At 51.8% G+C, this 21,079-nt stretch overlaps 1 protein-coding gene across 2 annotated transcripts in view; it reads right to left on the reverse strand.

Annotated features, from left to right (window-relative positions):
• Ell (elongation factor for RNA polymerase II) overlaps positions 1-19,027 on the reverse strand; it is a 55,521-nt gene extending 36,494 nt beyond the window's left edge. Inside the window, exon 1 of one of the 2 annotated variants that reach the window (XM_050127592.1) lies at positions 18,862-19,027. In XM_050127592.1, coding sequence (XP_049983549.1) covers positions 18,862-18,996 — 135 coding nt within the window. In that variant the 5' untranslated portion in view covers positions 18,997-19,027. The remainder of the gene's footprint in view (positions 1-18,861) is intronic. The other variant, XM_050127591.1, reaches the window with a different exon arrangement.
• Positions 19,028-21,079: the final 2,052 nt, after the last annotated feature.

Raw genomic sequence — 21,079 nt, forward strand, 5'->3', positions numbered from 1 at the left:
ACAAAGTCCTGGTTAAGCCCATGGGAAAGAACACATTATCTACTAAGACACAGGCTGGTGAATGCCAGCCGAGGGCACACAGATAGAAGATACTGCTTGCTCAAGGACAGGAATGGCCTTGCGGTTAGATACTGACTGACTGTCTGTTTGTACAGAAGCAGGCTCAGAGATAAACTCACGGCTGTGCAGAGTACGCTGGCAGTCCCCCCAGCCAGGTACCCTAGCTGACTCTGTTGAAGCAGGCACCGACAACTCCCCTACACTGCCTGGGAGTGCATGTGCCCACACACAGAAGCACGGCAGCAGTCATGTGAGCTGTGGTGGCACACACCTACAGTCCCTTCAGTCAGGAGGCAGAGGTAGAAGGATCAGGAACTCAAGGCAAAGACTTTGGCTATATATCAAGCTAGCGGGCAGCTCTGGCCCTGCTTCAAGCAAACAAAACAAAAGCACAGTCCAGGCCAGGGAGATGGCTCATTGGGTAAAGCACGAACTACAAAGCCTGACTAGCTGAGTTCAAGCCTGGAACACATGGAAGACATCAGTAATCCCAGCACCCCTATGTCCAGAAAAGCACAGGCAGGAGAATTTCCTTGGAGCTGGTGGGTGCCTGCCTCTGCAGGATAGTGGACACTCATAAAAGGTGTCCTCCTCTGTTCTGTTCTGAGACAAGGCTCACTGGGTAATGTTGACCAGGTGGGCCTCAAACCTCGTGTGTGCTGGGATTAAAGGCATATGTCAAAAAGTGGAAAACAGGGGGCTGGAGAGATGGCTCAGAGGTTAAGAGCCTCTCTTAACCTGCTCTTCCTGCTCTTCCAAAGGTCCTGAGTTCAATTTCCAGCAACCACATGGTGGCTCACAACCATCTGTAATGGGGTCTGGTGCCCTCTTCTGGCCTGCAGGCATACACACAGACAGAATATTGTATACATAATAAATAAATAAATGTTTAAAAAAAAGTGGAAAACACAGATATCCTTGGGTATGTGGTTTGGGGGACATGTCATGGAGCAGATGAGTAAACTGTACACATGGAAAGGAGTTCAAAGACCCTATCTCAAAATTACCAAAACAAGGGGCTGGAGAGCTGGTTTGGTGGTTAAGGACATTTGCTGCTCTTGCAGAAGACTCGGGTTCTATATTCACATGGAGGCCATCTGTAACTCCAGTCCTAGGAGCCCCAGCCCCTCTTCTGAGGTCTGAGGGCACTGGTGGACAGACACAAACTCAGGGCACATATGCATCAAATTACATAAACATTAAAAAAAGAAAAAAGGATAAGCAGAGCTGGAGACACATAGCTGTCGCTCCAGCACTCAGAGGAGGTAGAGATGGGAGCTCATGGCATCCTCCACAACAGAGTTCAGGACTAGTCTGGGTATGTGAGCCGCTTCAAAAGCAACTAGCTGCTCCAATGGGCGAGTACTGAATGAAGGGACAGGGTGGGGAAATCCGCATCGCTGCACTGGTGGCTTCGACACGCTGCATTCATCAGATCTGTTTGAACAATAGGTCCCTTCAGGCTCAGTGTTTTTGTACATCCAGCCCCTGCTGGTGTCGCTGTGTTCAAAGCAGAGTCACTAAAGAGTGGGGCCTAGCCGGGGAAGCGGGGAAACCGGGGGCAGGCTTTCCCTAGCCCAGCCCCACTTGCAGCCTGAGCTGTGTTTTTTTTTTTTTTTTTTAAGATTTATTTATTTATTACATATACAGTGTTCTGCTTGCATGTATACTTGCAGGCCAGAAGAGGGCACAAGATCTCATTACAGATGGTTGTGAGCCACCATGTGGTTGCTGGGAATTGAACTCAGGTCCTCTGGAAGAGTAGTCAGTGCTCTTAACCTCAGAGCCATCTCTCCAGCCCCTGAGCTGTGTTTTCTATGTTGTCACAATGTGAGCAACTACAGTGCCTGCCAACACACACCAAACCACTTCAGCCATGAGAAGAGTAACTCCTGCAGGGGCCGGCCCAGGAGTGGGACTGCAGTGAGAAGCCAGTAGGAAGGCTAGAGAAGAAAGTACGTGGAACAGAGTACCAGAAAACTAGTGAGCATTTCCCATCGCCTGTTCATGCTGTGCCCTGGCAATGAACCTGGTTGCATTCTGCCTGTACAAAGGCTTTCAGGAGTGTACCTAAAACTAACAAAATAAACTGGGCACAGCAGTGCAGCCTTTAATCCCAGCCTGGTCTACATAGTGAGTTCCATGCCAGTCAGAGCTGTACAGTGAGACCCACACTCAGCCAACAAACAAACCAGAATAAACTGGAAGAGGAAATTTCAGGAGCGCAGAGGTCACTCCTCACCTGCTCTCAGTCAGACTTCAGGGAGAGAGCAGAGAGAGTGGAACATGTGCAGTGTGGAGAGGTAAAGGGCAGGTTTAAAGTGGACAAGGGGGCTTTGTACAAAGCATAGCAGGGCTGCGACTGCTCAGAGCTCAGTAAGAGTTGACATGGACTTGGCTCCAGCACAACAGAGAAGTGCCTTGCAGGCCAGCCCCCACACCTAAAGACTCCTGGAGAGAGCAGAGAACCCTTTTGCATGTAGCAGGGAGGCCCTGAGAGGCACAGGGCTGGGAAAGTGAGGCCTCAGGGACACTGGGATGCCAGGATGGTCAGGAACGTAAGACACTGGGCTGGTTAGGTTTCTTTTGTCAACTTGACAAAAGCTATAGTGATCTGGGAAAAGGAAATGTCACATGAGGAGTCAGCTCCATCAGACTGACCTGTATGCAAGTCTGGAGGCATAGCATGTTCTTGATTAATGATTCATGTGGGCAATGCCAGCAGGTGGTTGTGGGTGGTACAAGAAAGCAGACTGAGCAAACCAGTAAGCAGCATTCCTCCAAGGCCTTTATTCCTGCTCCTGTCTTGAGTTCCTGCCCTGACTTCCCTTGACAACAGATTTCAACTACAAGCTAGAATAAACCCTTTCCTTTACAAGTTGCTTTTGGTCAGTTTTATCAAATCAAAAGAAAGCAAACTCACATAGATGTCCAGCGAGAAAAGCTGTAGGCACAAAGCAGAGCAGGCCCAAAAGAAAGGTTCCACTTGCCACAGGTCATGGGCTGCTCAAGTCTTCAAAGCCCAGAAGGCTTATGCAGGCCAGACTATGTAGGTGAAGGTGACCTTGAACTCTTGACCCTCTATAACAATAGGCAGGGCACCCCCCATGTCTGGTTTTGGGCCTCAGAAACTCAGCAGAGATTCTGACTTTTAAACAATGTTGAAACCTTTGTAACTGTAGGGATCTGGGTTGTGAGACCCGGATCAGTTTGTCATGAATGGTTCCCACAGGCTCATGTGTGGGCACACTCTTCCCCAAGCCAATGGTATTGCTTGTGTGTATTTTCAGTGGGGTGTGCTTTAGGAAGTAGTCTAGTGGAGGAAGTGGGTCACTGAGGGGAGTTTCTGAGGGGTACAGGCCAACCCTGCTTCCTGTCTGCTACTACCATGTGACCTGCTTCAGGGCTCCCCAGCATGCTGGCTATATGCCCTCAGGAGAAAGTCGGAAGTGTTTTGTTGTGACAGAACGGTACTGTGAACTGGGCCCTGCTGTAGTGCCATGGAGGCGAGAGAAAGGCCTCTCTTAACAGTCCACTCTATGTTGCTGTGAGATTAAAACTGCTCTAGTGTGTTGGGGGTGCTGAGGCTGCAGTTTGGTGGGCAGAGTGCTCACCAAGCACATGTCTGGCCCTGGCTTCCGGCTCCTACACACACAGAGACTGCACACCCCTCACTCAGCACTCAGGGGCTCAGTAGCCTCAGAGACTCCAAGGCAAGTCTGGCCTTTATCTGACTGCCTTTAAATAAATAAAGACCTTAATTCTCCATATAAACACATTGTGTCCTCCAAACTTCCTACCAACGAGAATGACCAAATAGAACCATTACATGCTGTTTCTCAGAGATGAGGTCTGGGGTGTGCAGACCCTGGGGAAGCAGCAGCTGTGCGCCACACTGTACACCACCGAGTGCTATAAGGACCTCTGTTGGGAAGGCAGAGCCCACCAGGACCAGGACAGGTTTCAACCAGCTCTAATGGGGCAGAGTTTCTTTACCCACCTTGGGCATCAAGCAACCAAGAGGTCCCTGTGCTGGTGTTCAGGACCAGCAGAAGGGCTGCAGGAGAACAAGTTTCACACACACAGAAGCCCTGCCTCACTCAACCTTTCCAAGTAGGAACGACACATGGGCCCTAGAAGTAGCTGAGCTTAGAATGTCCTAGTCCAACATGTGTGACCTCAATAAGATACTCAGGTTCATGTTCCAGGACAGCCAGGACTGTTACAAAGAGAAACCCTGTCTCAAAACAACAACAACAAATACACACACACACACACACACACACACACACACTCAGCTTCTCTGTGTTTTGTCATAGAGAAGTAGAAATCTAACTCACTTGTGGAAACAGTGTAACAGCCCTAGCTGCACACAAAACAATACGTATGCCAACATACACACACACAACACACACACACAACACATACAGTCTTAGTTCCCTTCAATTCCTGATTTGTTTTACTGAATGTTCCTATAAAATCCTCAAACAAAAGAACACCTAACTTGATAAAGGGACCTAGGCCAGCCCTGTAGATAGCCCAAGTGAGGAAGAGAACCCACAGCCTGGCATGGGACCTTGATGACAGGCTTGCCTCTTGCAGCCTCAGAACCCCATGTGTAGAGCACTTGGAAGGCAGAAGCAGATGATCTCTGTGAGTTCAAGGCCAGCATGCCAGTCTACATAATGAGTTCAGGGACAGTCAAAGTTATGTAGAGAACTCTTGTCCCCCCAAAAAAACAACAACAGCAGCAGCAGCAGCAACAACAACAACAACGACAAAAAAAAAAAAAAAACCCAAGAGGGCTGGAGAGATGGTTCAGTGGTTAAGAGCACTGTTTATACTCTTTCAGAGGACCTGAATTCAATTCCTAGCACCCACATAGCAACTCACAACTATCTGTAACTCCAGTTCCAGGGGATCCAGAACCTTTACAGAGACATACATTCAGGCAAAACACCAATGCACATAAAATAAAAATAAATTAAAAAAAAAAGAAAATCCAACAACAAAAAAATTCCATGTGCTGCTCACCCTGTTGCTCTCCAGCCAAGGTCACAGTGTAACCAAAGGGACAAGGGCCAGAAGTGCTGGGCAAACTAAAAATGCCCACTGGCTGCCTCAACAAAGAAAGGAAGAGTGGGCTGGCTTTTCCCAAAACTGTTTCATGACCTAGAAATCACCCAGCAAGGTGCAAAGTGCTGGGCAAGGCCATCAAGGAAGCTACTTGGGCTCTGACCTCATGTCTCCCAAAGCAGCAGACACTGACCAAAGATCAGTGCACATCTAGGAGGCACACAGAGCTCAGGGGAGGGCAGCAGGCACACTCCACCTGCTCTGTCAACTCTGCATGTTCTAACAATCTACACACCAAATAGCCAAACTCAAGGCAGGGAGGCCCACTTGTCTAGCATGAGCAGACAGAGCCAGCTTTCCAAAATAGCAGCTCTCCCACCACCCATCAAGCTGACACAACAGAAGCCAGGTGCAAGGGAGTCACCTGAGCCAGGGGCACAAGCCATGATCAGCTAGACACCAGTGGGAAGCAACATAAGCATTCAGCATGAGTGAGGAGTGCACAGAAGCCACTGGAGACAAACCAGAGCTACGACAGATTCCACTCAGTGTCTGGCACAGGAGGAACCAGGGGGTGAAGGAGAGAAAGCCCTGGAGGTGCACCCAAAGAGAGAGGAGACAGTCTAGATGGTCAGATCCATGGTGACAACAGCAACCTGCCACTCAGAAAGTTCTCCTGCCCCCAAAGGGAAACCCTAACCCAGGCCAAAGAAAGCCCATTCAATGTGCTTAGTGGTCCATACACAGGATCCCAGCACAGGACAGACTGAGACAGAAGGATCCCACAAATAGCAGCCTGGGCTGTAAAGTAAGACCGAGTCTCAAAAAAGAGGTCCAGGAGATAGCTCAGTGTGTAAAGTGCTTGCTACACAAATCAGACCCTAAGTTCAGCCCCCAGACCCCACACAACGGTGGAAGGGAACCAAGTGACTCCATAGTCCTTTGGACTGAAAAGATGCTTATAGCATGTGTGCCCCCCCCATATATACATACATATGTATTTTCATTATAAAACCCTGTCTGGTCTGGAACTCATTATATAGACCAGGCTGGCTTGAACTCACAGATTGCCTCTACGAGCATTAAAAGTGTGTTACCTTCCAGCTGGAAGAAAAGGTGTGCCGCTGACTCTCCCAAGACATGAGTGTGGTGACAGCTGTGCCTTCCAGTGTTTCCCTTCCATTTTAAGAACTGACTTCCCATCAAATGTTAGGTGTGCCATCTAGGTAATATAGGGACCAAGGACAGGTCAGTCCTGACCTGGCTCAGGAGCCACACACCCCACCCTCCTAACATAGGGCTTTCCTGTATTCAGACGCCCATCCTAAGGACAGTGGGGCAAGCCTGTGGGCATTCCCAATGGGTACTATGACACCTTTGTCACTTTCACTAGCACACACCACATCATTTTAGCATCCTGCTTGACCACAAGTGGCTAAGGGCCACAGTTGTCCCAGGACAGTAGAGACAGGGACTGCAGTGGTCAGAAGCACTTCCTGTGGAGAGTGGGACTGTTGAACCAAGTGATGGCCACTCCTCCTCCGGTCTAGACAGTGCAGCCTTGCCAGCTACACACCCCTCATCACCTCAGTCTTGAGTCAACCATGATGTTCATCTGCCTCCCAAGGGAGACCAGGGACCTGGGCTTCAGAGCAAAGGCACCTGGCTATCCCTGGCTGCCTGTCAAGCACAAGCAGAGGGACAGCCCCACAGAGCAGATCAGGGCTAAGGTCCAGGAGAGCTACAAACAGGACTCCTGTTGCCACCTCACAAAGGTCCCTTAGTGACTGAGCTTCTAGGACATCAAAGGTCCACAGGTGACACTAGCATGGGAACTGAAGGACTGGGACCTGGCGCTGGCGCTCAGCCTAGCCTACCTCACAAATCTGGATCACATATGCATGGGGGTAGGCAGATTCTATTGGTGCATGCCAGGCTGCTGCCCTGGCGCCACACCTTAGATAAAGTACCTGGCCTGCAGAGTCCTACTGCAGGCACCCTCAGGCTCCCAGTTGCAGGCCACCTCACTCTAACTGGGGAGAGGCATGTGACGAGGATGGGCACACCTGCAGCTCTCCTGAGCCTCAGGCCCTGTCCTAGGAGACCACAGCCATCCTCACTGATCATCCCTGTCACCTCATAAGGTAGCCAGGTTTCCAATGTACTCACACAATAGAGGAGAATGGGAAGGAAAAGAGAGAGTGGAAACATTTGGGGTCCCAGGGCAGATAGTCATCAAAGCCACAACCCTGGGCAGTCCTCCTATGAAGACAGGAGCGGCCTCTGCCCTGTGGAGCCACAGCAGTTGTGGCCAGGGCCCTATCCACTATATCAGGCTCTGCAGACCCCTGTTCTGGAGGGATGGAGGCTGACCTTCCTAGGTGAGAGAAAACAGGGCATCTTCCCTGGGGGAAGTGCTGTGACAAAGAGAGAAAGCAGGAGAGGACAGCAGGGAAGACCAGACCACAGCCCCAGCCTGCTCAGGACAGCTGGCTTCCTACCCATGGGCAGCCCAACAGAGAAGCCTTGTCATTTGGGACGGGAGGGATGAGGGCCCTTGACCAGGGGTCCAGTTCCTCCTCTAAGGAAGCTGGGATCCTGAGACAGGCTATCACAAGCCCCCACTGTCCCTTCCCCATCTCAAATGTCCCGAGCCAAGCACATTTCCCTGGAACAAGTGGTGGATGCCTCACGCCAACTCCAAAAATAGAGCCACGGGAAAAGAACACACTCTGCTAGCTGCAGCCTGCCCCTGCCCTCAGACAGCTCCCAGGGAGGTTTCCACCAGTCACACTATCCTAAGTGCTGGCCACCTGGAGACCTAAGGACACACGGAAAAGCAGGAGCCCTAAGCAGACCAACCAGGAGACTCCTGGAGTTCAACTCTCACAGACCTTCACACACACACACTCCAGCTGTCCAGGCTGATGGAACCACCACCGGACAGCCACCCTGTAGACCACTAAACCTCCCCTATGGAGTCATCAGCCACTGGCAGAGCATAGGGACTGCAGTCAGCGCCCAGAATGAGGCAACAGACAAGAGGCGAAGCTCCCTTACCCAGACTGCAAGGCTCCAGCCCACCAGGGACCAGGGTGGGATGCATCTGCTTTTAAACAACAAAAGTTAGACCCAGCTCAGATACCCAGGTGTTCCCTAGGTCCCTCTGGAAGCAGCATAGGTGTGTCACTGTCCTGCAGCATCTGTGGAGTATCCTGGGGTGGAGGCGCCCCCAATAAGCATGTTGGGGAAGCTGATGTCATCCATGTAGACAATGTGATGTAGATGGTCACTCTCTCCAAGTATCTACTGTTAACAGGACAACACGAGAACCACGGGACTCTCTCCCGAGTCAGTACAACCCTGAGACCACAGCTTGGGGAATGAAGACTATAGAGGAGGGCAGGGCCAACACTCCCAGCTTAACAGCCTATCCCCATACATGATGTCATGCTAAAACTTATCTACAAAGACAGGGCAGTGTGGCATGACCCCTTGGATCATGGCTTGGTTTAGGGCAACAATCACATGGCCAGGGTCCTCTCCATCCACTGAGCCAAGGGCAGCACAGGAGGAATTTCCCCACACAGCTGTGACAGCAGAGGCTGTAAGGACCCTCTAAAAAACAGGGCAGTTAGAGGACCATCAGGATCCCGGGAACAAGTCTGCAGACAAGCAGAGCACAGCAGACACCCGGGGTCCTCTCCCAAGGGTGGGAACTGACTGTGGATATGACAGTGTCCTCATCATCTCAGACCCTTGCTGGGATCTGAAGTCATGCCAGGATGTGGGGAGACCACGAGGTCCATAGCAGGAAGCGTAATTTCCTTGAAAAACCGCTGTTTAAGAACAAGAAGGAAGGGGCTGGAGAGATGGCTCAGCGGTTGGAAGCATTGCCTGCTCTTCCGAAGGTCCTGAGTTCAATTCCCAGCAACCACATGGTGGCTCACAACCATCTGTAGTGGGGTCTGGTGCCCACTTCTGGCCTGCAGACATACAGACAGAATATTGTATACATAATAAATAAATAAATATATAAATAAATAAATATTTAAAAAAAAAAAAAAAGAACAGGAAGGAGTCAGGAGTGGGGCGGAGGTGGCACAGATGTGACCTAGCACTGTGGCAGAAGGACCTCAAGTTCTGGGGCAGCCTGAACTTGGGCTAGGGTACACACAGAAACCCTACCTAAAAAAAAAAAAAAAAAAAAAAAAAAAAAAAAAAAACAGAAAGAAGGGCTGGGCAGTGATGGTACACACCTTTAAATCCCAGCACTTGGGAAGTAGAGGAAGGTAGATCTCTGTGAGTTCGAGACCAGCCTGGTCTACAAAGCAAGTTTCAGGACAGCTAGGACTGTTACACAGAGAAATGCTGTCTCACAAAAAAATATAAATAAAATAAAAAACCGGAGGGGGGGGCCTGGTGACCTGTGTTCAGTTCTTGGAACCCATGAAGATGCAAGGAAAAGAACCAACTCACAAAGCAGTTCTTTGAGTTCCACATGTGTGCCACGACATGTGTATTGCCCATTCTCAAACCATGGTAATAAACTAGTGAGAGCCAGCTCTGGTGGTGTATGCCTTTAATCTAGTACCCAGGAGGCAGAAGCAGGTGGATCTCTCTGAGTTCTGAAGCCAGCCTGGTCTACGCAGCAAGTTCCAGGGAGCCAAGACTACAAAGAGAGGAGATCCTACTTCAAAAAAACAAAACCAAAAACAAACTTGTAAGAGAGAAGTAGGGGGCATGAAAGAGACAGAGACAGACCGGGGGGTGGTGGGGCAGTAGGGGAAAGGCAAGGAGTCCTGGGCCTGAAGCTTGGCACAGCACTAGGAAGGGCAGGTGAGGACTGTCTCCTGCCTGAACTGAGGCCTGCGCTGGCGTTTGCAGGGCAGAGCAGTCATGCTACCCATGTGCACCTGCATACTGAGACACGCCAGATGGAGGCCACTCCAGAAACTCTCATCCTTTCCTCCTTCCCACTCACCTCCAGCCAGCAACGGGGAGAGATAACAGACAGGAAAAGAGGCAAGCAGGCCTGGGAGCCAAGGCTGCCCCACTTGTCTGACCCCCCCAGAGTCCTGGAGCTCCTGGCTTCACAGCCTTGGGCCTACTCCAGCCAGGAGAAATCACAGTGCCCACTGCCAACCTCTAGCCAAGGGGACTGGCAGAGCTGAATCTGCCATCAAGCAGGTGACACTGCCAGGGCCTGTGGCCCATCAGAGTCCTGCTGCTGTAAGGTTGGGGAGCTCTGAGGATTGAGCCCCCTCTTCCCTCTTCATCTTGTATCCCAAGGGTATTAATGGTTTGACAGTCTTTCCAGCAATAGGCAGTGGTCACACCACCTCACTAACTCAGTGAGGCCACTTGGCTCTTCCTCTCACTCAGCCCTCCAGAACAACAGCCCAAGCCAATCTCCTGTGGTAACGGTACTTGCCTTCAAGCCTGACAATCTGAGTCTGCTCCTAGATCTACATGAAGATGGGAGAAGAGATTCCAGTGTTGTCCTGACTGCCACATTGCTGTGGACATGCATACTCATGCACATACATGTGCACGCGCACACACACATGCACACACACCACTTCTAATAAAACCCAGGAAATGTGTAAGAGCAGTTAAGAGCACTGGCTACTCTTGCAGAGGACCTGGGTTCACTTCCCACCACCAATAGCAGGTGGCTTACAACTACCTCTAATTCTAGTTCCAGGGGATCCGAAGTGTCTGCATTTGGCTGGCACCTGTAGATGTGTGTGACACACACACAATAACCCTTACTTACTGAAAAGATAAATCTAGCCAACCATGGTGTCACACACCTTTAATCCTAGCACTCGGGAGGCAGAGGCAGGTGGATCTCTGTGAGTTTCAGGTCAGCCTTGTTTTATAGAGTGAGTTCTAGGACAGGCAGCAAAGCTATACAGAGAAATCCTATCTCAAAAATACCCAAATAAATAAATCAAGATAAATCTAAAGGAAAAATGGCAAGAATAGCTGTAACTATAGTGATACTTTATTTATGTTTTAATAAATAGTTTGCCTAAAGATCAAAAGGGCAAAGCTAAGCCACTAGAGGTGAGGCAGTAGGAACACAGACCTTTAATCCCAGGATTTGGGAGAGGCAGATGGATCTCTGTGATTTCAAGGCCACTTGTGTGATCCATCCAGATAGTGATGGTTCACACCTTTAATCCTAGAACTAGCGAGTTTTGCGCCCTTAATCCCAGCACTAGTGGGAATATAAAATGGGAGAAGTTTAGTCTGTTAGTCTGTGATCATCCAGCCTTGGTAGACTTCTCTAGTGGCTTGGCTGCTTTGCTTTTCTGGTTTTCAGGCTGAACGCCAATTTCTGTCTCTGGATTTTTATTATTCGTGCTACACCACATCACAGTGGCACTGGAATGAAAGGAGCACATGCAAACTTGAGGACAGTCTGGGCTGTGCATGGCAGCACATGTCTAGCACTCAGGAGGCAAAGGCAAGGGGTTCTCTATGAGTTCAAGGACAGCTTGGGCTTTGTAGAGAGTTCCTTTCTCACAACAAACAAATAAAAATACAGCAAGCTGCCCAGGAGGTAGACACTGAAGCATCTCACATGCCCAGATGATTGCACACACTGTGAAAACAACACAGGGTTTCTCGGAAGTTTCTGGTGATCTCTTATGACCTGCAGCCTGCTCAGAGGGAGCCATGCAGGCACCCAAGGAGGTCCACCATCCTGTTACCTGAATGATCTGTGGCATGTGCACAGAATGCACAGCACTGGGCCTCTGCTTTTAGAGGGCACAGTGGTAATAAGAGTGGGGCCATGTCTAATAGACAGGCACCATCTACTGTCCCCACAGACACCAAGGTCCCAGGGTGGCACAGTGGCCTTGAGGAACCATAACCAGAAACCATCCCTTAGCTTTTTAAGAGGGAAAGGACTTTGCCACACCTTCTCCAAGCACAGGACAGTGGCTAGGGAAGAATTCAGCAGAACATATCAAGAGTAGCATTTCCAGCTGGGCAGTAATGGTACACACCTTTAATCTCAGCACTCAGGAGGCAGAGGCAGGCAGATCTCTGAGATCGAGGCCAGCTTGGTCTACAGAGTGAGTTCCAGGACAGACAGGGCTACACAGAGAAACCCTGCCTCAAAAAACAAACAACAAAAAGAGACAGAAAGAGAGAAAAGAGTGGCATCCCCACACTGAGCTTAGTCCTCCATGCAAAAGGCAGCCAGAAGAACTCCAGGAACTGCACCCGCACCTGAGTCCTGGGTGGGCTATTACAAAGTCTGCTGCCACACATGACTAGAGGTGTGGCCCAGGAATCGATGAGACCTTCCAGCCACCTTCTCTGCATTTCCAGTCATACTTGCCCAGGTGATGGTTTTCAAGGGACTCAGCATCAGGTGTCGGGGTCAGCACATGGTATTGGTGGTGACTGACCCTATGGTAGTCAGATGTGAGAGGTGCTGAGGCCTGGGCTGGGGCAACCAGGAGGACAGGCTATTTCACAATGCCACACCCATTCAAACCACCTTCAAACTGCACACATGGTGCTCACCAGAAGACTGTACATAATGGTGCCTGTCACCCTGAGTTCACTCCCTCGGACCTCTGTGGTGGAAGGAGAACACTCTTACAAGTTGTCCTCTGATTTACACACACACCATGGCACACATTCACACGCAACAATAAAAAACTCTATAATTGCACATGTGTGGCCAAGGGTTCTAGTCCATGATAATAAGTACCTGACTGGCGAAATCCAGGCCTTGGGTTCCAGCTCCATAAAAAGAAAAAGAATGAAAGTGGCAAAGAGAAACACAGGGATAGAGAGAGAAAAGGAAAAGGAAAAGAGAAAAGAGAGAAGGGAAAGAAGGAAGGGAAGGAGAAAGAGAAGGCAGATCACTATGGGACATACCTGTCACCCTAGCACCAAGGAGGTAGAGCCAGGAGGAGGCAGCTCTGGGCCAGCCTGGCTCTAAGGGAGATAGCCACCTTCTCAGACATGCCTCATGCACTTGTCCTCGGGCCCACTCCTGGCGTACTGTCCCAGCCCAGGCCCCGGAGCTTCTTTCTATAACCTCCTCTGGGCCTCGCTGCCTCCAGCTTGGCTCTCCCAGCTCACCGTACCTCTCGTGGGGACCACACCAGTGGCTCCCAGCACTGAGCCTCCTCCTCAAGACCTATGACTTCATGGACCTTCCTAGGACACTGTCAGCCAGAGTCACTCACTACTCAAGGTTCCCACAGCAGTATTCCCAGGATCACACACCACATCTAGCATACATGTCTGACCAAGGAATAGGGAGACCTGCTGCATACACAGCGGTGGAAGGTGCAGACATCAAAATGAAGAGCTCGAGAGGCTGGGGTATTCAGTGGTCACTATCTGCCTAGCATGCTCTAGAGCCTGGATTCTATCTCCAGGCTACAAGGAAGAAAGTGAGGGACTGGGCAAATGGCTCAGCAGCTGAGAGTACCAGTTGCTCTTGCAGAGGATTCAGGTTTAGTTTCGACAACCCTCACAGTGGCCATAACCACCTGAAACTCCAGTTCCAGGAGATCTGATGCCCTCATCTGGCACCAGGCATGAAAGTGTTATATAGATAGAAACACGTGGTATGGGAGGTCCATCTGTCTATGTGTTGCTTTTATTGGTTAATGAATAAAGAACTGGCTTGGCCTATAGCATGGGAGGAGAAAGGTGGAGTCAGAGAGCCTCCATAGAGCCACCAGAGACACAGGCAGATTGGAACTTTAGCCGGTAAGCCACAGCTACGTGGCGATATACGGATTAATAGAAATGAGTTAAATTAATATGTGTTAGCCAATAAGAAGCTAGAGCTAATGGGTCAAGCAGTGATTTAGTTAATACAGTTTCTGTGTGATTATTTTGGGTCTAAGTTAGCCAGGTGGCTGGAACAAACAAGCAGGCCCTCCTCCTACAAACACCCATTCACACAAAATAAAATTTAAAACAGAGCAGCCAGGAAAGCTTGTGCTGCAGTGCAGCTCATTGGGGCCAACCACACAGGCTTCAGTTTAAGGGACAATAAATTGTCTATGACTAGGGAAGAAAGATACAAAATCGCATGCATGTCTGACCACCAAAAGTATGTGGCAGTGGTGGCACACCCCTTTAATCCCAGCACTCGGAGGCAGAGGCAGATATCTCTGAGTTCGAGGCCAGCCTGGTCTACAGATCAAGTTGCAGGACAGCCAAAGCTACACAGAAAAACCTTGTCTCAGGGGATGGGGGAAGGGAGACAGGAATGTACCACAGGCTGCAGGGACAGTCACAACTGTTTTCTGTGGGCCTCCCCTCTATGCTAGCTGTGCACAGAGTAAAAAGGAGACAGCTTCCCATGTGCTGCAACAGACATATATGGACTCTGGGGATCACTGGATGCCAGCCCCCACCCCAAACCCTTGGGCCTGGTTACTCCTTGGCCAGGGAGACTCCTGCCTGCAGGATGTCATTAGAGCACAGGGCTATGACACTAAGTGTGGGACAGTTTTCTCAGGATGGCCTATTTGGACACCAGCTTTTCTTTTTATTGAACCGTGACACAACAATGGGTGTGGTAGCAAACACCTGTCATCCAAGTACTTGGGAAGCAAAGAGAGGGCCAGCTAGTACTACATGACACCTGTCTAAGAAAAGAAAAAAAAAATGAAAACAGACAAACTATCCACCTGCTAGACACTAGTGTGAGGTCACCATGGGAACCTCATGTTCCTATGAGCTGCACACATGTACATATGTGACTCAGAGCACCCAGGTCAATCAGCAGGACTCCAGTGTGTGCCCATTAGCCCCATCCTGGGGTCTCCTGTGGGTCCGGTTGGGGCATAGGGACTAGCAGAGTAGGAAAAAGTAGCCATGTTTTCCATGCTGGGTAGTTCCTCCTTCAAGGCCGCCAGGATGTCACAATCCTGGTGTGCTATCAAAACTGCTTGCAGGGTGATGAACTCTGGCCTGCAGATGAGTCAACAGATGGGTTGGTTCTGAGTGCCTGCTGTTTACACACAGTCACCGTGGCCACAGGCAGGCAGCCGGAAGCAAAGCCAAGGGTCACAGTGGCCAGGGAGGAGTCAAGTCGTTGACACACACCTATCACCCCCAAAGACTCCAGCGCCAGGCTGTTTCCCTCTTTCTCTAGTCCTCTGAGGAATTCGGCCTCAGCACCATCCAGCACCTACCCTACAACACACATGTGAACCCACACCCCAGCAGGCCAAAGGCATGAGGCCACCACACTTCTGATGCCCACACCAGTATGGTCAACCCTTCCTGGCAGAGAGCCACAGCCCTTCTGAGGCCTTGATGCCTGGCTTCTGAGCTACTTCCCTGCTTAAAGGTCTTGAGAGGTGATTCTGCGTCTAGAGCCACCACCCATGACTTCACCTGAAGACTGGACACTGCTCCCCGATTGGGCTGACTGGGATGAATGACACAGGACAAGCAGGGAACAAGAGAAGGTGATCCTGTCACACTCCAGCTTTCTCTGAAAACAGGGCACAACACAGACATGCCAGTAAGGTGGCACGATCCCTTAGTCACCAAGTCTCTCTAGGGTACAAGCAGACTGACCTGAGACTCATGAGCACTGAGAGAAGGCCTGGGACAGGGGGTTGGTGATGTGCTTCAAGGTTCATCAGCCTCTGGACAAAGTGGGAGCCACCAGCCCACTGTCAGGGCAGTGTCCAATCCCAAAAGGCGGGAATCCCCAGGAATGCAGAACCACACCAGGAGGATGCAGGCTCAACTGGGGCTCCTCTTGCCCCATACTCAGTCTTCCCCACGGTGCAACACAGTGAGCCAGGGCCTCCAACGCCCTTCTAGGCCCCACTTTCTCTCCTTATTACATCTACCCTGGTGGATCTCCCTTGCCCAGCTCTGCCAACTCTTGAGGATTCTAGACCATCAGGTGTAATGAGAGGCGCATCTCAGTGCCTCTGGGCCCAAAGGCCAGCCCTATGCTGACAGGAGAGAGTGTTTCTTTCTTGGGAGGACAGTACAGGATCGGTCCAGAAGGTAGCCTCCTACAGCCAAGTGACAGCTCCAGGAACATGAGGCCACAGCAGAACCTCGGTAGAAGCTGGGACTCTAGTGGGAACAGACCTCTGCAGACCTAAGGAAGACCTGGAGTTGCAAGATGTCAGGCCTCTGCTAGCCCACAGCCACTCAAGGTTCTGGACGTGGACTCTGCTTGAACCCTCAATTTCCCCTGACCTCTCTGTGCCTTTCTACCAAGGACAAGGTGAGGACACGTGGCCACAGAGCCCACCTAGCCAACAAGGATGAACAAGAGTGAAATAGATGGAGGCAGGGTCCCCATCTCATAGCAGTCAGGGCATGCCTCTCAGCAGCAACGGGCTGTCCTGAAAGGATGAGAAGACCACATTTCCTTAGCTCTCCTAAATGCCACACCCACTGAACCCCAAAACACAAAGATGAAGTGCCACATCAGCACCAGTTTGGTTTTGGGGACATTTTATTAGGTTGTTTAGCTCAGGCTGGCCTTGAGCTCCTCATCCTACCCAGCCCTGGGACCCTAGGCAGTATGCCTTTTTTCTTTTTATCTTTTATTTTATATTTTTTAACATTAGAAGAGAAAAAAACCCAAGCCCCAGGTGAGATGGACTCCGGTCATCTCTATGGCTGCGCCTTGAACTGGCATGGCCTCCTGTTGCAGTATAGGTCACCACACATTCCCAACCTTCCACTGAGGTATGCCCAGCTCCTTCCCTAGGCCACACACAGCCATTCCACAGTCAGTTCCTCTCAAGCTTCTGCTCTGGCTACACATGAAGTTAAGAAAAATCTCCTAGAGATTCAAAATAAAATATAGGACTGTACTGGGGCATGCCTGCCAATGCAGCGCAGGGAAGCAGGCAGGAGAGCACGGGCGGCACTGCTCCGTGCACATCATCCCCGACGTGTCCCCACCACTGCAAACCTGCCCTCCTGCTGTCAGCGCACCCTGGCTCAGCCCCCTCCATGCTCAGAGGGTAAGCTCAAATCCAGGCCAGGCATGGCACACACCTTTAGTCCCAGCACTCCACTCGGGAGGCAGAGGCAGATGGATCTCTGTGAGTTCGAGGCCAGCCTGGTCTACAGAGAGCTCCGGGACAGCCAGGGCTACACAGAGAAACCCTGTCTCGGAAAACTAAACAAGCAATGTATCTCTGAAGCTGGGCCAGTGGTGGATACCTGTCTGCCGTCTTAGCACTTAAAGAGTCATGAGTTTGAGACCAACCTAGGATAGCGTGAGGCTCCTATGCTGACAAGAGATTAAACTTCAAAGTCACCTTGCCAGTTAAATGCCCTGTCAGCTTTCCAGATAAACACAGGGTTGGACTGCCCCAAAACTGAATGCTGCCAGCCACACTGCAGAGGCACCCTCGTTGTCAGCTGCGGCCACACACAGCTGGCTTCCTTGGGGCACATGCATGTGGCCTATAGTTCCATAAGCGCCCTCACATGAGGAAGACCAAGCTTACTTAGGGGATGTAATGCACACCCAAAATTCAAAATAACAGTATGACGGTGATGCTGGAGAGAAGGCTGCCGGGGCATCGGGGCAAGGGCTGGCAGCACTGCCACCAGGTACCAAGTCCACCTGACAGTGGTGACTCACACTCTGGTCCAGCTGTTTCTGGGAAAAGCCTTGCTCCTCCAGTACTAGTCAGAACGGCCCAAGGGGAAAGACTCCAACCAGGAAGAGCGGCTGGGCTGGTCAACCAGAGGCTACCACCCAAATCCCCAACACCTCTTCCTCCTCAGCTGCAGGGGCGCTTTCTGCCCCAAGGTGTGGAACCTGACAAAGGAAGAACTAATCTTTTCCCAAAGAAATCAGATCCTGTTCTAGAAAGGAGGAAACTGAGACCCTGACACAGGCAGGAAGTGGCTCGAAAGAAGTGATGGGAAGACAGGTGGGAAGAGGTAGGCTCCCCAGAAGGCTGAATGGGGAAGAAATTCCTAGCTTGGCCAATGATGCTGCGCATGTCCCGGGCAGGAAGGAAACCACATTCCTTCCTAGTTACTCTCTGCTCACTCGTCCGCGTCAACACCCCCTGCGCCAACACAGGCAAACACACGTCCCAGAAACAGACCCAACACCCCAGCCACTTTAAGAAGAAGCCTGAAACCACTTGCCCTGGGGACCTGCAACTTCTGTCCCAGTGGACGCAGGGTGGTGCCAAGACCTGGGTGGAGCATCCAGGTGAGACCCGGAGGGAGGCACACTGCTGGGGTCCCGCCCCACCCCCAAGCCAGGAGGAAGCACCAAAAGGCTTCGAATTCTCCCAGATGACGGGTGGACTACGAGAGGGAACGACCAAATGTGGTGGAACTGCTGCCCAGCCAGAGGAAGCCACCATGCCTAGCTAACATCACCTCAGTCTATGAAAAAACACAACGGCCTCGTCCAAAAGCCTCCAGCGACACAAGTTGACCTGAGGAGACAGGGTCTGGGGTCAGTAACTACCCCTTCTAAGAGTGGGTCCAGGCACGCCTGTCATCCCAGCGCTGAAGAAGCTGAGGCAGGAGGATGGTCGTCAGTCCAAGGCCAATCTGAGCTACATAGGAAGGACATGCTTTATAAAAAGCGAAAGAGCAGATTCAAAATAAACCTGAAGGATGTCACTGGGGTTGGCCAAGTGTCGCCAGGTGTGGACGCGGCCTTGTGCCCACGGCGCAGTCCGCCCGCCAGAACGCCGCGCCGCTCACCTGATGAGCCCGGTAGCTCTCGAAAGCCTTCAGGGCACTGTCGGTGAGCTTCACGTGGAACACCGACACCCTGCTGCCGTCGCTCACGCGCCCGCACGACAGCCCGTAGCTCCGAGCCTCCTTCAGCGCCGCCATCTTGTAACCATCACTCCCCGCCCCCTCCTCGGCCCCTGAGCCCGCACGCCTGCCCGCCCTCCCCGCCGCCCTGCCCGCCCTCCGCCGCGATGCATTATTCATGAGCCGGCTCGGCCACGCCCCCCGCAGGGCGCCCAGTTGGACCGGATGGACTGAGGCCACGCCCCGAGGTCTCGCGAGGCCGGTCAGCAGGGCGGCGCGGCCGGCGCTCGCCGCGAGCTGGGCTGTTTACGAGGAGAGGCTGGTTCCGCATCCAGACGATTGCGTCCCCGCCGGCCGGCGGTTTCGAACTTGTTTGTCAGCAGTAGCCGGCGAGATAACCACGCCCCTCGCCTCAGGGAGCCCGCCCCCTCTCAGAGAAGACCTGTAGATGCCGCCCGCGGTGGCCACGCCTCCCACCAGGAGAGCCCGCCCACACTGAAAATAAAAGCACTACGCACATGGCCACGCCCACAGGTTCTGGTGACGCCCGCCCCACTTCAGTTCATTGACACGCCCCAAGCTCCCACAGAATCCTACGTCACAGGAAATGCTCGTCCACGGCCAAAGCCCTTGGCCACGCCTCTAAGCTTCCATAAGGCCCGCCCTCCCGCCTTGCTGCATTATTCATGAGGAAGGTCTGCTCACTCTCCCTCGGGCTAGGTGGTTGCCCAGACTACCGCTTGCCCGCCAAAATCCCGACTGGCCACGGGCCCACAGCCGCCCGGCGCCGCGCAGGTTGGCAAGCCGGTAGGCTCCTGAGGCGCGCTTCCTACAGCCTCAGGCCCTCACACGAGCCGAACCACTCGGAGCTGCGGCGGCTCCCACCTCGGACGCCAGCCCTCAAGGGTTTGCCACTCAGATGGCCACGCCCCTTGGCGGCCTGACGTACACCCCTTCTCCGCCCCTGCGCTATACATATTCATGAGCCGCTGACGAGTTCAGCTTTCCACTTAGAGAAGGCCATTTATGAACTCCGCCTCACATGAATTATTCATGAGCCTTGAACACGTAGACGCATGTCACCGCACTCGTAGGGTCCTCTTTACTCAGCTATTGTGGTTTTTGTTTTTTCCCCCTCAGCGTTTCTTTGGTGGAGTATACGCAGATTTGTCAGGAGCGTGAGGTAGGCGGGGCCGGCGCGCAGGAAGGAGGTGCGGTAGGTTGAAAGTTAGCCTGGTGGGCGTGACTATGTAACGAAGTGCACGTGATTCGCTGGGTCCCGCTAATGGGGGGGGGGGGGAGAAGAGTCCCCAGACCGGAAGCGGCCAGAGCGACGCAAACTGGCGGTGTGCTGTGCGTTCCTGATGCTAAAAGTTCAGTAACAGGATAAAACTCCCACACGCCGCCGGCTCGCTTTCCAATAAACAACACTCTCTCATGCGACTTTCAGCACGTCCTCAGTGTTGCGCAACCATCACCACCCTCCGCTCCAGAACATTCCTTCATGTTGAAAGCCAGCCTTGTCCGTCCCCATCTGCAGGTTTTCCTCATTTCCTCCCTGTCGCCTGGCATCTCTGATCTGCATGTCCCTGTGGGCATTTCCTAGTGCGGTCACACATCCTGACCTCAGTGTTTGAAGTGTGACTGCTATTGTTTTCAAGGGTCATCAATCTTAAAATCAATCGTTTCTTTTTGAGGACGACACAATATGCTGCCTGTAATCGACAGCTGTTGCTTATCCATCTGATGATTCGCGTCCATTGTTGCTCCTCACTGTCCACCTGGGCCATTTGTAATCTGAATTGCTGGGATGAGTTACACATTGTCTCTTAAAACGTCTTTTACTGGACGGCAGTGCAAGCCTTTTTTGTTGTTTGACTAGGGTTTGTTTTTTTCTTTTCTTTTTTTCTCTTACTTTTTGAGACAGTTTTTCTGTGTAGCTTTGGAGCCTGTCCTGGCATTAGCTCTTGTAGACCACGTTGGCCTCAAACTCAGAGATCAGCCAGCCTCCCCAGTGCTGGGATTAAAGGTGCGTGCCGCCACCACCCAGTTTGGTGCACGCCTTTAATGCCAACACTCCAGAGGCAGAAGCAGGAGGGTCTCTCTGAGTTCTACAGTTCCAGGACAGGCTGGGCTACAGAGAAACCCTGTCCAATATATA

This window comes from Alexandromys fortis, unplaced genomic scaffold (assembly GCF_014885135.2).
Source record: "Alexandromys fortis isolate MF-2015 unplaced genomic scaffold, M_Fortis_MF-2015_v1.1 scaffold_284, whole genome shotgun sequence".
Taxonomy (NCBI): domain Eukaryota; kingdom Metazoa; phylum Chordata; class Mammalia; order Rodentia; family Cricetidae; genus Alexandromys; species Alexandromys fortis.